At 35.0% G+C, this 17,811-nt stretch overlaps 1 protein-coding gene and 1 pseudogene across 1 annotated transcript; both read right to left on the reverse strand.

The window, feature by feature from the left end:
- The window catches only part of LOC120149047, a 35,207-nt pseudogene extending 23,402 nt beyond the window's left edge, over positions 1–11,805 (reverse strand).
- Positions 11,806–14,593: 2,788 nt separating this feature from the next.
- Positions 14,594–17,119, reverse strand: LOC120149106 (protein YIPF6 homolog). The gene is made up of 3 exons (XM_039161999.1): positions 16,534–17,119; positions 15,178–15,252; positions 14,594–14,979 (listed from the first exon to the last, which is right to left on the reverse strand). Exons 1-3 carry the CDS (start codon positions 17,038–17,040, stop codon positions 14,719–14,721), a joined length of 843 nt encoding a protein of 280 aa, XP_039017930.1. The 5' UTR covers positions 17,041–17,119; the 3' UTR covers positions 14,594–14,718.
- Positions 17,120–17,811: the final 692 nt, after the last annotated feature.

Raw genomic sequence — 17,811 nt, forward strand, 5'->3', positions numbered from 1 at the left:
TACCAAGCAACCATTCGTTACTTTTATCAATGTCATCCAAAGAGACTGGATCAATGACATCACAATGATTATAACTGCATACTTAGAAAAGAAAAAAAAAACAAGAACAGACACATACAAATAAATGCATACTTAGAAAGAAAAAAAAAAGAACAGACACATACACACGAATTGCGGTGATTGTCGAGATAATTTGATTCAGAAGAACAAAATTCTTTCAACACAGATGGTTAACAGTATAAATCGAAGGATCAATCGAAGAATAGAATCACTTACGGAAAGAATTAAATATGTGAATCGATTAATCGAAGTGTTGTTGTTGTCTTGTTCAACGTCGCAGTCGCCAGTCGAAGAAAAGGAGGAAACGACCGATCGATAGGTTAGTATGTGTGGATTAGAAGGCCGATTGATAGTCGATTAAGGGTTTTAGGGGGTCGACCCATAGGAGAGAAGGCCCTGTAGTAATAATTACAAGGTTTTAAGCCCACATCGCGCCTCAATTACGCCTCGACTGAGCCTCGTTGCGCCTAGGCTACGTGCCTCGCTTCAGTGTTGAAAAAGCCCCGTTCAATGAGCCTCTATCCTTTTGCGCCTCAAGCGCGCTTTTTACAACTTTGATTTAGATTCATCTCCTCAACTTCTAGAGAACTACCACTGTTATAGGCTTTTTTGAAGAAGTCGTGAGCATAACTTTTGATCATTTTCGAATCCGTAACAGCCCTTCCCTGAACACGCAGTTCCTTAATCATATTAATTCTTCTCCTATTAGACGCACAAATGTGGAAAAACCTTGAGTTCCAATCACCATCCTTCACCCACTTCGCCTTGGAGTTTTGGTGCCAAATACTTTCTTTCAGCCTGTACAAAGACCACAATTCCTGCCTCAATTTCGCCAAAGTCCCATGTGAACATGTTAAGGTTGCCCCTGCTTGCATTTGAGTCTCAATGGTATGAATTTCCTTTTCTAATTTACTAATAGATTCAAATATCATATTGTTTTACTACCCACCATTTTTTAATTTCAGCTTTAGTTCTCTTCAAAATGCTTAGGATTCCTATACGATTATCCTGCACTACCAACTTATTAATGCTTGACTCAACCTTTCTAACAAACCCATCATCCTCCAAGAGATAATTAAACAAACGAAATGGCTTTGGAAGCTATCTAACCTTTTCATTCGCCAATTCGATGGCGTTATGGTCCGAAAGCGATATCGGAAGAAGCCTCTGGGTAATACTTAGAAAGGCTCTCATAAGATCACTACTTACCAAAAAACGATCTAATATGACCGATGTTGGGTTATCTCTATTGTTGCACCAAGTGAAGGATCCACTTACTAGAGGGAGATCGATAAGACCAAACCTGTGGATAAAATCCCTCAGCATATTAATGCTATGCCAATTTTGTGTGACTCCTCCTTTCTCCTCAGGGCTTAAATAAGCATTGAAATCTCCCTCAATGCAAAGTGGAACACTGGACTGTTCCACAAAGAAAAGAAGCTCCTCAAAGAAAGTTGTCTTCTCCTCTTAAATAGACGGTCCATATATATTAACGAACCCACATCTAAATTGACTCTCTTTAAACCTTCCCAAAACCACATATTTATCATTGATGACCTGGTCAAAAACTTCAAACAAATTCTCATCCCATAAACTAATTAGACCCCCGCCGATCCCGAAGCTGGAGAAAAACAACAGTACCCAAACATCTTCTTTCCCTTCAACCTCCTCAAAAGAGCTGGTTTAAAAACAGAGGTTTTTGTTTCCTGGATAAAAAACACTACTGGTTTCCTTTTAGCCCATAATTTCCTAACTGCTCTAGACTTTTTTTCTCCCCCTAAGCCCTGATGTTCCAAGAAATAATTGAGAAGACTGACATCACAAGGATAAAATAAAAACCTGAAAGCGCGAAAGATTATGTGAATTAACACTCATCACTGCCCCCTTTTCCTTTCTCCATTTCCATTACCCTCTCCACAAACCTTTGTTTCCCATTCTTAAAAGAAATACCCAGTAAACGACTCACCTCCCAAGTGTCCAACGCCTCCTGAAGGTGTTTAGAAGGGATTGGAGACAAAGTGGTGGATCTGTTATCCTCCTTTAAAGATATTCTCAACACGCATTTCCTTGATCTTCTGTATACCTTCTCAAAGATAGTTCCTTGGCCCCCCACAGATCGTGCTTTTCTTGAGTAATTGCGATGAATGAGATTAGATTCCACTGAACAATTCTCAGATTCCCTCATCAACTGAGTCCTTTCTCGAAGTCCAATTGGGGCATGGTTAAGCACTACAAGAATGGGTGCTCCTATACGGGCTTCCACTCCTGGGTCACTATTTGAATAGGCCAACCCAATTGAGAAATCCCTTTGCACTTCCCTTAGACCAAGGCCCACATATTCTCCACAACTAAATGATTAGCCTGAGATACTTGTTCAGAACCGTTAATATGTTCCACTTCCCTATCCAAAATTAAAGGATTTTGGTCAGGAATGTCTAAGGAAAGCATCCTAATATAGACTAAGAAAAGGTTTTATAAGAAATGTAATATTTTTTAATATTTTTGATAAAATACAAAAATAATTTTTTAAAAAATAATATTTTTAAAATATTTTTTTACCGAAAATATTAATATAAAAAATATTCATTTTAGGTAACAAAATTAACATTTTCAATAAAAAAAATAATATTTTAAATAATACTTTACTAAAAATATTAAAAAATTATTAATATTTTCGACATTTCATTTATTTTATATTAGGTTTTCATACCGCAAAACTATCTATTCTTGGTTCGATACTCGTGCCGCATTAATATCAGAAGCTGGCATTTGGAATCCACCTGTCAACCCCCTCAAGCCACGACATTACCTGATCTTAGGATTCCAGATACGACGGTTGGAACTCCGAAGACTCTGATTCCCAGACTTTCCCCAAATCGCTGGGAGTTTTGTTGACGGTGACATTCCATGCGTCCGGCGACGCTAAACCAATTACTATCTTTATCATAAACGGACGCCTTTTTGTGCGCACCATCACCTTCCCCGGAATATCAAACGGGTTATCCACCCTAACCATCAAATTCGCGACTGATTGATCGTTCTCTCTCTTGGTATTCTCATGTACACAAACCAGCTTTCCCCATTGGTTCGCCAGACTCTCAAAGGTCTCCTGCCAACAGTTAAGAGGAACCCTAATGAGGTCCACATCGCAGAAAGCCATTGCGATAACATTCTCCAAAGCTATAGATTCCAGCCAATCAAACCAGAACCTTAAAGCTTTCTTTTTACTCGACAAGTATTCCTGCATAACTTCCTCCGATGAAAAAAATGGTGATGCAAGAGTTCCTTGTATACCCCCAACTTACCACTTTGACGTCTATCCCATCACTAAGAAGGGCTCTCTGGACTAACTTTAACTCGAACTTAGATTTCACTATCCCAGTGAGGGAACATTTGATCCAGTCGGCTTCCTCCAAAGGAAGGATCATGCCTGGGTCCACACTCTTCCTCCCTCCCCCATTCCCTCGATTCCCCATGGACCTTAACTCTTTGTTCAAGCTTACCGGTGCCAGGTTACCGTCAATGACTTTTTTAAAAGATCTTCCATCTCTGATTCCACCCAAGGACGAAGCACGACTTCTCGTTAACTTCCTAGCCTCTCTCTTTCAACATGAGGACCTGACAACACCTCCTTCAGCAACTCTGATCCTTTCATAGTTCTTTGATATTTAACTTTCCTTAGATAAACCTTCCATCGACCTTCACCCCATCTAACCTTTTAATGGCGTAGAGAAGATCCTTCTCCCCAAAGAATTGCACAAAGGCGAAAGTAGAGTTCATATACCTAAGCCTATTATTAGTTGAAGGGATGTAAACTCTCGTGACCTTCCCATGGTTGTTGAAAAATTCCCAGAGAGTTCTCCTAGATATTCTTAAGCTAAGGTTGTGACGAACGCTGTCCAGACTTCTCCTGATTGACGTGACTCTTCCTCCCCTCTTTTTTTGCCTATCTTCTACTTCCTGTTTCACTTTCAATCATCTGTTTCTATTTTCCGTGTCTGTGTAAAGCTATAATATTTATCTTTGTAGAAATATTGATGTTATTAAAAGATCCAGTCTTCCAAATTAGTAAAAGGTAAACCAGGTCGTGGATGCTAGATGAGCTTGAAAGTGTAAACTAGTTGATAAGAGAAACCGGTTATGGTGAAAGACTTCTAAAGCAAGGTGACTCTGTGATCCTTCCCATTCTCCCCACTGAATTCCTTCAACCCTGATGAATTCTGCAACAAGCTCAAAAAGACATCCTGAAGCAGGACAGCTTAGAGGCTAGGATTTTATGTTAACTTATAACCTAAATTCTTTGAGAAAGAAGAAAATTTAGTAACTTAAGAGTTCCTTGACTCATCACACAACAAAGGCGAGAAAATACCTAAGTATCATACCTAGGGCTCCGACTCACGCCCAAGGAGTCTGCATCAAAACCTCAATAAGCTGAAATTTTGTGTATGCCTATGCCCCTCTATAGAAAAGTACATTAATTTATATAGACCTTAACTAGTACTCCAAGTTAACTCGAATTCAAGAAAACAGAAGAAAATAAACTTGGTTGAAACCCGAGACCACTAAAAAACAAACTTGGCTTGAAAACAAAACCTGTTAGGGTAAAGAAAACACAGTTGACATAATGTAAAATACTAAATATGTCCTGGATCTACATATTTTTGTCATTAATCTTCATGAATATGACACGAGCATCAAAATAAAATTGTAACTAATTCCATAATTAGTTTCTCATCATTCTGCACTAATATCCCCTTGGAGAAAACCACATTCAAGTTTTAAAGAGTTAGTACTTGGTAGTCATAGCAAAAGAAAGCTGCTGTAAAACTCGAGAATGGTAATATCAACTCAAGAAATCTTTATCTTCTCTCTGTTCTCTCTTCTCATAGTCTATTGTCGTAATCAGTCACATTCGGTGACAGGTGGAAACGTGATTTCTTTCACACCAGTTAGTCCAACAATTGAGAAGCACAAAGAAAACTGTAAAATAATTGAATTTTTGGAACGACAAGCATGGTAATATACACATCGATGTTAACAAAAGTGATACTATAAAATTAGAAATTGCACAATGGAAATTGACATGAGCAAATGAGTTCAAACCTTCGGCCAACTGGTGACCTACGCATAAGATTGTCAGTTGGTGGTTCAGTAGCCAATGCAAGTGCGCCAAGAGTATCCATTATCAGGTTAACCCATAGTAACTGTACCAAGAGAATCAAAATTTTCAAACTTTGCTCATCACAATGAGATATTTTACTTTACGCAGTTCCCTATGTTGATTAATTATAGTAACTTATCCTACCAGTTATTTTTTCTACTTTTTTACTCCAAGAGAAACAACAGGAGTCTGAACTCTAATTCTGCATGCATATTACTCTTAACTTTAAAGTTTCATCTCCACATATAAACAGATACTGAAGGAAAAACGATCATTGAACAGCTCATCAATTCATGGCCTAACCCCCTAAAAGACAAACTGTCATAAATTTTATTCAGGCTTTTAATGGAATGCCATCTCTAAAACATGAAACACCCAATTACGAATTATACTTGAAAAGCTTATTTATGAGCCAAGAGAAAAAGAAAAGCTGGTTAAATTTTTTAGAAGGACAACAAACCACTTCTACCCCCCCCCCCCTTCAATACCTTAATTAAATTAAAATAATTTATTTCTTAAAAAGATTGCTTATGATCATCAAAAGCAAAGGAAGCCTGAGAGATGTTTTACTGCGTATTGCGACACAAAAAAGCTACCAATGAGCCTTATTCCCCTCGTACAACAAAATGAGCTAAAAGGAGTGCTCTATTCCCTTTCACAGAACAAGGCCTTCCTGGTAAATTTGGTCCCAACCCATCTAGAAACATGAACCATCAAGGATGCAAAAGATAAAAGAAATCCATAGATTATTTGTACCAGAAAGCAAAATTTCATAAGCAAGGAGGCAGAGTAGATTAGGTTATTTCAAACATTTTTGTTTTATTTTATTTTTATTTTTGAGGAAAAACCAGTGAACATTCATTAAGGTCTAACCTTTTGACTATAGCCAAATTAATTAGGAAGAGATGTAGGGACATTGACCAACAAATAAAGAGCTATATACCTGCACTGAATTTAAAGGAACATCACTGGAGGATATCGCTACCACAACATTGATAACAAGAGCTGCAACATTAACTGTAAGTTGGAATTGTATAAACTTCTGAATATTGGCATAGACAGAACGACCCCCAGCGAACAACCTACACAACATTGAGCCACAATTAACAGAAATTTGATATAAGCCTTTTGTCATATTCAGCAGTAAGATACAGGAACAGAGGAAAGAATAATATCTATTTGAAAACATGTATCTACTAACCTTCAAAACAGAAGAAAAATTATCATCCAATATAATGATATTTGAACTTTTTTTTGCAACTTCAGTCCCTTGAATACCCATAGACAGACCTATATCAGCCTAAAATACAGAAGAAGAAGAAGAAGAAGAAGAAGAAGAAGCGATCAACATTGAATAGAAAATGGGAAAAATGGGGACATAAGTAAATTAAGGTGGGGAAGATATGGCACATTCAACATGCCACACCAGATACAAAGTAAGTGTTCATTAGATATATGAACAATGCTGTTTGAAAGAAAGAGTATTTGGTCCATGGTAGTTCACATAGCTGGTTGAAAGTAATAGAACAATTTTCCATGTTTGATGACATTTCAATCACACAATTTTGCACTGTAATATTAGTGAAGGCCCAAAATTTTGCAGTAAGGCATGAAGTTTGGCATTTATAAACGAGCATGAAAGTGGATATGCTGTCTAATGAGGGTACGTGCGGAAGCTTAGCACATATAAGATGTATCATAAAGAATCATCATTACAAGGAAAATGAAGGACAAATAAATTTAACTTAGTTAAACTAAAAACGAACCTCATGAAGTGCAGGAGCATCATTAGTACCATCTCCAGTCACAGCAACAACATCCGCGCCCTTACGTAAGGCTTGAACAAGTAAAAGCTTTTCACTTGGAGGAGATCTCCCCATCACATAGGGAATACCCCTGGTTAGCTACATTTTCATGTTTGAATCAACTATGTAGCTTAGTTTAAGAAAAGTTATCAGGAACTGAAAGCAATATAATCAGTCAATTATAGCCATAAGGTACCGTTATTTTCGTGGCAACTTGTTCTCTTTCTTTATAACAATTATAACAAGAAAAACAGCTAAGAAAATGCTACCCCCGTCATACCATCCTTCTTCCAAACCTTAGAAAGAATGTCAATTAAAACAAACAAATAAAAAAGGGAGAAAGGGGGGATAGGTGCCACGAAGGGCAACAAAACAAAATCTAATAAAGGAGACAAACAAAAAAATGCAAGGTAGATAAAGACAACCAATAAAATGTAATAAGCAGAGGAGGAAAAGTAAACAAAATAATAAATTTTAAGAAAATTACATATCATATATGATAATTGATTTGAGTGCAACAGAATTAAAATAGATTTCTTCAGGTTGGAGCCTAAGAACTAAGAGCTAACACACCTTAAGAAGATGTAGGGATATCCACATGCCAGAGTGATTTTTAAAAACCATAGCATCAACACATGCTTAGAAAAACATAATAATGCTTCAAATCCTATGAAATATAATTGAAAATTATGAAAATTCAGAACCAAAAACTCATTCACATCATACAGAGTAGATCTAAATTCTAAGATGTGACAAAAAATTAAAATTACTAACTTCTGCTTCACCTAATCACTCATACCAGAAAGATATTTAGCACTTTTACTGCCTTAACATTAACTTCTTTGCTATTAGAAAATATCATAGCATAGAACAAAGAGCCAAGTCATTCCAAAAAACATAGTTAAAACTTTCAAACCCATAAGAATAAGGGAGTGTTAACAACATAGCAAGGAAACCACTATCCAATATACAAAGATTAAATAAAATAGTACAAAGAAAAATCAAACCTGTCTTTATTCCCAACACCAATGACACAGCAGCAGCTACAATCAATATGATAAGGGTTAAATCCTGCCATTCCTCCAAAAGGAACCTCTGTGAAGCAGCATAGGTATCACAGTATCAATAAGAAATAAATTTTAACCATAAAGGTAACAATAAAAAAAAAGAATAAGGACTAAGAAGAAAATAACATACCCAGAAACTACGCCCCTTTTTCCGTGGATATGTGTTTGATCCAAATGCATTCTTCCGGTTTGACAAATCAATATCACCCCCCTTTATTCCTGTCTCTAAATATGTTCTCAACATACCAGACAACCCCTTAACCTGATGAAAGAATCCACCATTAATAACACCAATCAACCATAAAAGAAACTCCAAGTAAAATGATATAATTACATTAACAGGAAACTTACCCCACCATATTGCTCAAGAGAAGATAACTAATGATCCCGGGTCATTGAAGCAAGTTGTTCTAGTCCAATTTTATAATAACCAGCAGAATCTGGCGGTGCAATTGGCGTACCTGACGCTGAAATAGCAGAAACAGGATAACATGAAGATAAAAAAAAACCTATGAGTAAAGCAAACAAAGTATCTCGGACTTGAGTAAAATTCTCCTTAACAAAAAATAAAATAACAATAAAACAATTTAATTAGATCATCTTCGAAAAACAAGTTTGATTTTAATTTTAAGTCCCAAGAGAGAAACTGAATCAAAAGCTGCATTAGCACATTCATGCTAAGTATGACGTAACAATCTTATTTCTCTCAACCTTTTCCAACACCCTACTCAGCTCTGCTACTCTCCACTTTCTTCACCTTACTAACCACCACCGACCACTAAGCTCAATACTTTAAGGTCTACTCTCATCTTCCTCTTTGCCATATCCTGGTACATTGCATTTCACTTATTTGCAGAGCTTCCTCTCTCTTTACCAAAGAACCCTCTACAAAAATGCTTCTCATAAATTAACTGTTCCAAGGATCCTAATTTTAAAAAAAAATCATGAAACGGAATTTGAAAAATAAAAAATGTAATAGTACTAAACTTATAAATGGAGCGATAACTTAGGTTTCGAAAATAAGAAGTGGAGTATTTGTGCTTTGTGCATGCATATATGTATACTATGTTAAAAATATGAAAATAAAAAGTTTAATTAGGCTTGCAAGCAACTCAGGAAAAGATAAAAAGACTTGAACATGGCTAAACACATTCATCATCCCCATCAGCTCAAGCTAGACTCGGTTGTACATTATTCAAGTAGGAATCCGCATTGAGTTAACTCATAATTGGATTCTAACAGCATGTGCAATGATTTCTTATGAAGGATTCTTCTATCCTGAAGACTCTACTTTCACTATTTACTAAAATTGGAAATTGGATTGAAAATTTTGATAAAGAAAGTCCTCGAATAGAATTATAAGAAATACTGGAGCAAAATATTTTTGTAAAAAGCATACCGATTTGCTTTTCCTCAGCCAATTTGAAAAGCAATGCTGCCTGCAGCAACGTTCAGACATCAGTATGATTTTACTGGGATAAAAATATCCAAGTGAAATTTCAATTAAAATATTCAGCATTACTCTTATGACTTGTGCATGAGCTCTGATCATCCTCTTTCTTTGGTCTTTTTCCCCTTGCTTTCTCAAGTCCAGAGTATACCGAAATCGGCGAGAAGCATTTAGCACAAGTGCAGCTTGCTGTATAGGGAATAAAAATAGTTAAATCTCCAAGAAAAATAAGGGTGCCCCAGTCATCAACCTATGCTAATAAGAATAATAATAATAATTGACTATTGGTGCATGCCAAAAAGAGAAACTATGAATTCAACATGGCAAAGTGAAAATAATAATAATAATAATTAACTATATGAAATTAGTAATACTTGTTCATTAAGACATAAACTTTTCTAAGAAAAAATGTCCTTATGGTCCATCTAAGAAGTTCTTAAGATGATGTAAAACAATCAAAGTGTCATCCACAAGGGACAACACAACAATAACAACTTGGAGATTTCATTTTGTGTACTTCCCAGGTCCTAATTCATTGGAATTGAGAGTGCTACAAATTATCATCATGATGCTAAAAATTTTACCATTACTTCATGGCATAGGGTCAATTTACATCACCGATAATATGCAAAACACAAATCTCAAGCAAATTAATACCTTAGTTTGTCATAAGATTTGATGAATACCAAATCCCCTAATCACCTCTTTATTCGTTAAGCAAAGGATCGTGATTATCACATATAAGGCAAGTAAGGGAAAGGATTGGGGAATTAGTTGTAGTTTCGACAATCAAATGAAGATAAGATCAACTTAAACACCATCTCTTTTATATGCTTTATGTGTTTCTTTTTCCAATCCCTTGGGAAGTACTAAGAATAAGAGTCTATCACAAATCAGGGAACATTCTACCCACATACAAAGGGTTAACAAAAAGGGGGGGTCACAAGTAAAAATTGCCCTAGGATACAAATTATTAGAGAGCATTCCAACTATTTGGTTATTATATTGTTAAAATTTGATAAATTCTGAAGAGGTTACATATTAGGTCAAATAAAAGACTTACTGAAGTAACTAAAAGCAAGTCTCACACCAAGGTATGACTTCTCATGATTCAAAATACTAATAAACTGATTTCCTAGTAATAACCAAATAATTGGTGCCAATAGTAATATTGTCTACAAAGGCAACCCATGACACTCCTCGATCTATTAATGGTTTAATGGCATGCTTAGAATAGATTGTCAAGCTCAAGCTTAACTGCCTGGAAAATCGAGAAAATAAACCTACTAATAAGCTTCTATACCAAATATGGAGTTAGCAGAAAAATTAATTATTTTTTTACTTTAGTAGTCAGTCGTATGCTTGCTATCAGATGATGTAAATTTGATTGGATACAGCTTGCATCAATGATTTGCAGGATGTTTAACTTTGTAGCGGAGAATTATGCTTGCTTTGACTAAATAAGATTGCAATTATCCAGATATTTAAGAATTAAGCCTTAATTGTAAAGATACCACTTTTCAGACTGACCATATAGCGTCTTTCATTGCAAACTACCTGCTCAGTACACTGAGTGATTCAAGAATGAAACATGATAACAAGAAAACAGAAGATGTTTCGCCCATGATTCAGTTCATTCCAGGTTCTCCTCATATAAATTTAAAACATGAAGGCATCGTACGCATAAGTAAAAGTTTCATGCTAAAAACCCGCGCCACACCTAATGCATTCTATATTCTGAAGTTAACCCGTACAAGCTTTCAGATAGGGGATAGAAATATGCAATGTAATCATCCCAAGCTTGCACTAAAAATTCAATCCATCACTAAAAAGCCCCCCTCATCCATTGTGGTGAATAACAGGAGAAAAAGAAAGATAGCCCATTCATATAACAAATGAAATGGAAATTCATTTAATTACCACTAAATCCCTATATAAGTCACATCTATTTCCAATTACAATGAGAGGAGCAAAGAGACAGGGACATAAGAAGAAGAAGAAGAAGAAGAAGAAGAAGAAGAAGAAAGAAAGTTAAGGGATCACCCTCCAGCGCTTGAGGCCCTGGGGAGGAACATTCTTGGTGTGATCAATGTCGAAGGGATCGGAGGAGTCAACATCAGGATCAAGGTTAGTGTTGAGGTCATCATTGTCCTTAGAAGGGCCGGCCTCCATGTCTTGGAGGTCGGGACGAGCATCGCCAGAAGAAAAGGTGCTCACATTGTCGATGATGGATATCCCAATTCAGCAGGAAAAGAAAAACAGAGAGAATCGCAAGGGAGATGGCTAACACACATAAAAGCAACGGCACAATCGATTTAAAAGGAGGCGAGAGACCTCGAATCTCCCAAAAGGCCGCGGAATCACAGGGTAATCTCCATAAGTTATTTTAATTTTCAAACTAGTGGAAGAAGAAGAAGAAAACCAAGTACTGGCAAATCCAACAGACTGCAGAGACAAAGAATGTGGCTATGTCTAATGATATTGTTTTTTCTTTTTTGGATAAGTAAGATTTTATTATTCCAAATAAGAGTTCTTTACAAAATATACCATTCAAGGATCAAAGACATACTACATACAACAAAAAATGGTTAGCCTATACTCCAATTGTTACAAAGAAGCAAATTAACATTGTCTAATGATACTGTTATTAGTACAGTAATTTGCAGAAAATGCGGACGATTTCGTTAATCGGTAGTAACGCTTAGCTAATCGCAGATTCCGGAGGGTAACGCAGCAGCATAGTACTACAGCTTCGGCATAACATTTTTTGTTTTCTTTTTCCACAATTAATGATAGAAAAGTAAACGGATAAATGTCAAAGACGGTTAGATTGTTGAGAGAGAAACTTGGATCGCTTGTTTCAATCAAAACGAATTGGCGGACTTAATCATATTTCCACTACGACTGTTCTGTGAGTGAAAGTAACAAATCAAAACTATTTGCCAAAAAAAAAAACAAAACAAATCACAACCGTTAAAATATGCTCCAAATTTATAATATTTTTTTTTGAAATCAAAACTATTTAGAATTGTTAATCTCATTAAAGTTTACTATTAAATCTACATTGAGTATAATATTATTTTTTATTTTATAATATTCTCCAATATATTAATATATTTTCCTCATTCAAAGTAGTAATTGTTCAAAAAAAAATTATATCACATTGGTATCGACTTAATTCACGGTTTCATATTACTAATTAAATTTAATATTATTTTATAATTTATTAGATTTTAAATTTAAATAAACTAATTTCATTCAATCAATTTTAGTTTAAAAAAAATTGGGAAGAAATTGTCCAGAAAATATGAACAATACAATCCATTTTTATATAGCGATCACACAATAGGAAGAAAGTAAATACCAATACAAACGGATTTTATCCTAATTGCTCTTTCCTTTTTTTTATGTCGTTTTCTATAGATTGAATTAATTTTTTTACTTTATTTAATTGGTGATGACATCACTTTTGATACCGGTTGTTTATCACTGATTTTATTTCTTTGTTTCTTTTTAAGTTTTTTAATAAGAATAATTTTGTCTTTGTGATTCATTTTTCTCTACCTATTGTGACATGTTTTCCGTCTTTTTTCTTGATCATTTGGTCATTTTTAATTTTATATTTTTTCAATGTTGGATTTGACGATATCCCGACTGATCAAGGTGCCCTTATTTGTAATCTTGTTGATCTTCCTTACTATGGACCCTCAGATTGATGCCCTTATTTCTTAAGGTTCGTGGATAGTTTCTCACGACGCTCTGCTCTGATTTATAATTCTGGTGGCCTTTAAATAGTTTAATCCTCTTTGTTATACGTTTACCGATACAATTAGATTTGTTTATATCTACTTTTCGTTCGAGCATTTTGATTGGGTTTTTAACATTTTTCATGTACGATTTTTATACGATCTAAAGTGAATAGTTTCAATGTTATAAGAAAATGTTCAAATTGTGTATTTAGTTTACAATAATAATTGTAAACCCTTATTATAATTTTAAATATTTTTTACTTTTTAGTAAAACTATCGCATTCTATTCAAAAAATTTATCCACATAAAATGAAAGAAAAGAAGTAAAGTTAAATATTTAAACAGAATAGATATCGAAGACTAAATATGTTTATTTTGTATACAATCAATTTAGGTAAAATTGAAACCACATGTGAATTAATATTTTACAATGCATTGTTATTTTGATATCTAAAAAAACTATAGATTCGAGTAGAATGGCATGGCACCTCCACTAAATAAACAACCAAGTCTCGAGCAATGAACTTGTCAACTTTACTCCGAGGATGAAGCGGGAAACCCAGTAACCTCCATCTTGTGTACACACTGTACGCTAAACAGGGTCAATACAGCCAAGTTGCAGGCACAGTCAAACATCCAAGTACTTAAATTTATAAAATTTCAATAGATAAACTTAAACTTATAAAATTTTAGGAAGAATACAAACAAATTTTAGATAGATAATATATGAATTCAAGTCATAATGACTCTTTTTTTTAAAAAAAATAAGGTTAGTATATAGTAAAATTTAATTTAAATTATAAATAATTATTATGAATTTGAAGGGTATATGGATCGTTTTGAACATACTAGTTTTTCTTCAATACGTTTAACCATTGTAATTATATTCATCCTCTAGTATATTAAATCAATCACCCAAAGAATCAAAATGCAAAATATATTAGATGGTACACTATTTCAGCAAGTTACATAATAAACCAAAAAGTTAATTGATTAACGTTTACCAAATCAACGAAACGGCGCTTTCACCAAGACCAGAAGCACCGTGTTCCTATTTCAACTAAAATCAGATTGAAAGGTGATTAAGTGTTAACTTTTGGTACATCAAATACTAAAGACATGCAGGGCAGAGGTGAAGAAAAAAATCTAAAACAAAAATAAGAAAATAAAAGAGAATAAAGAATATGGAGAAGAAAATCAAGCTGAATACCTAATATGCACTCCGTTGCATCCTTAGCCATAATCATCACTACCAAAAGAAATGGAGAAAGTAGTAGTAGAACACAAAAGGATTTGATGCATATTTGGTGAATGTGCCTTTCAAGATATTGTGTCAGGTCAAAAGAATACAGTAACCACATCCACATTACTATGTTGCTCCATAAAGTTTTGGTAAATCTTTCGGAACCCTTAAAGGTAAAGAACTTCAATTAATGGCGATGATGAGAAAACCGACAGATACATACATAAGAAAAACGGGATACAGTGCAAGCGCTTTTCTCCTTGGATTGACAGCTGAACTCATGAAAGGATAGGCTGCCCATGAGCTCCAAGCCAATGTTACACTGACCACAATCATTTTCACTATCACATTGTCCTTCAACATACAGATTAGGGCTCCTATATCCAGAGGGAATAGACAATAACCAAGAAGACTCAAACTCTGGAAAAAGATAATATGCCCACCCTGAAACAATGTAAAGGAAATAAACCTCAGCCCAAGTCACTCATTTATCATCCATGCGTAGCATTTTATACCAAAATTTCAAAGTAATGGTATGGGATTATATGTAAAAAGGGAATTCTCATTCCAGGTATAACAGTTAATTAAATTTAAAATGCTGGCACTGTCAAATTTTGCTCACAAGAGGAGAGAGGTCATTACCAGTAGTAGTACATTCAATGTCAAGATTACAGCACCAGCTGCAAGCAGCGCAAATGCAACAGCAAATACCTCAGACTGAAACATTTTCAAGAGGAGAAAAAGTTAGCACTAACTAAAAAATCCATGATAAATTTTATAATAACGTTATATACAAGCATAAGAGATGCCTCTTATACAGTGAAAATATGCAGAACAGAAATAACGAGCAAGAATATCATTGTCATATTAAAAACTAAAAAGTAAAAGAAAAGGCAAGATTCCAGGAGGACAAATAAAAAATGATACAAGGATAGGCAAGATCACCGGTAATAAAAAAATACAATGAGATGATCAGATGATATCTCTTCAAAATGCAAAGCAATATCACCATAACTCAAAAGATATTGGAAGGTATTTCATGCAAATAGACAATGTAGCGCCTCAAGCTATCTCCAACCTTTGACGGATTGGCCTCAATTTTTATCAATGAATGTGCAGGATCTTTCCATCTCCAAATGGAATGAGAACTTCATTTATGGTTAAAGCATTACAAAAGTCCAAAGGTACTAAGTAGCCTAATCGTCTAGCTCCTAACTCATGATGGAATAATGTCGAATCTCATGATAAATCTGTCACTTTGAAGGAGAGATAATGGTTAAAGGAGAACGGCATTCTAAGGTCACCGAAAGCCAGGAACGGACATTACAGAAAATAATAGGAGCAGATGAGAATAACAAATACAACCCACCAGAAAGATGCAGAGATTATATAATCTTAAGAATCACAACTTGAGTTAAGGCTAGAGTTGAATAACCATTCAAACAGGCATACAAAGGTGTCACACAATGTTTAGCACTTACACAAGTGATAAACCTTGCAAAACTATCAAATACAACAGAAACTATAAACCAAATTTTCTCCCATGATGAGCTGTCCACTACAAAGATCATATTGTATCACTGTGTTCTATGTCGAACTATCAAGTAATGGAGATAAAATTTAGATAGATAACATCAAAGATAAGGGTAAAAGAAATTACGGTGAAAATCTTTACAGTTACAGAAGAAACATACAACACACGCATAGATCTGCATCCTCCAAGGTAAAACAATTATTCTAGACCACTGTTACATTTTAGAGAATTGTTCACTTTTTGTACCATCATTTACTTATAATTCCTAAGGACTAATATAAAAGTAAAAAGCAAATGGCAAAAATTAGAAGGTTTCTAGGTTGCATGATCCAGAACAAGTTTGATCAGATTTTAAAGACTAACGGTCAAAATTAATTAGATGTTCATCAAATCGATCAATCACAAGTTATCAAATGCACAAAGTTAAGGAAGGTATAAATCGAAATCCAATGTGAGAACAAAACCTTCTTAACAGAGGCTGACCAAGAAAGCGTGAGTCCCAAAAAGACAATGAAGAAGAAAGGACCCCATAGATCCCAATCTCTCAACGCCTTTCCAGGATCTTCTCTGTAGGGATTCGGAAACACCACCAGCTTCAAGTTACTAACGATCCTCGACAGATCTCTTTTCACGGTGTCCCAAACGGGCTCCGTAAGGGTGTTGGGCGCAGGACCGAACCCGGAGACGGCGATGTTGCTAGAGTTACCTACCGAAGGAGGAGGAGGAGCGGCAGGAACAGAGGGCACCGTATGATTGGACGATGATGACTGGGGAGGCGGAGGGGGGATTTTGGATTGGATGAAGGGGGAGGAGGAGACCGGAATGGAGGCCCGAGGTGGGCTTGGAGGTCGGGCCGGGAGAACTGTGGCTGGGCCGGACTGGACGCTGGCATCGATTAGATTCTCGATCTCGTCGATGTCCGATTGGGACGACGGATGGAGAGGTATCGTATCGCTGTGCGAATTTGACATTTCTTTGTTTTCTTGAAACAAAGAAATTTGTTATTTGCTAAGGGATCTGAGTCAGGAGGAGGGATGAACGTTGGTTGGGATTTTGATTTTCTTTCTCTCGTTTTTCTTGCCAAGTTATTGTTTGTTGTCTCGCTGCCGATTTTCCAAAACGTCGTCGTTTTTGCTAGGGTTGTTTATTGTTCATTAACCAAATTAATCGACCGAATTAAATTAGTTTCATTAATTCAGTTAGCCACAGAATTAGTTTGGTCAATGAATGATTAATTTTTTCTAATATTCTGTTAACGGTTAATTCAGTTCGAAATCAGATATTAATCGAACTAACTAAAATTATTAAATATTAAATACATTATATATATTAAATTTATATTTTAAGCTTAAACCTATTAAGAATTAAGATACAATTATTTTTTAACCACACTAAATTCATTAAATTATCCATAATTAATTAAACTTTAATTCAAAATAAAAAATATATCAATTATAATCAAATTAATTTAATTAAAAAATTTGATTAACTGATTGAAGTAACTGAATTTTATTCGATTCAATTAATATTTAAAAAAATCAATTCGATTAATGATTAAATAAAAAATAATTAATTTAATTAATAATGATTCCATTAAATCGATGACCGAATTAAATGTTTAAACAAATTAATTTTCTCGAGTTGACGCTATCGGGATATACGAGATTGAATAATTGTAAACACACGGTTAATGGGTATTCTGACGTGTAAAACTATACGCGTTGAACTTTCATGGCTATATC

This window comes from Hibiscus syriacus, unplaced genomic scaffold (genome assembly GCF_006381635.1).
Source record: "Hibiscus syriacus cultivar Baekdansim isolate YM2019G1 unplaced genomic scaffold, ASM638163v2 tig00110988_pilon, whole genome shotgun sequence".
Classification (NCBI taxonomy): domain Eukaryota; kingdom Viridiplantae; phylum Streptophyta; class Magnoliopsida; order Malvales; family Malvaceae; genus Hibiscus; species Hibiscus syriacus.

Coding starts and splice junctions, on each gene's coding strand:
- LOC120149106 (XM_039161999.1), bottom strand. CDS start 17,040: ATGTCAAATTCGCACAGCGATACGATACCTCTCCATCCGTCGTCCCAA. Junction 15,253..16,533: donor GGTCAGCCTCTGTTAAGAAG/GTTTTGTTCTCA, acceptor AAAATGTTTCAG/TCTGAGGTATTTGCTGTTGC. Junction 14,980..15,177: donor CATTGAATGTACTACTACTG/GTAATGACCTCT, acceptor ACATTGTTTCAG/GGTGGGCATATTATCTTTTT.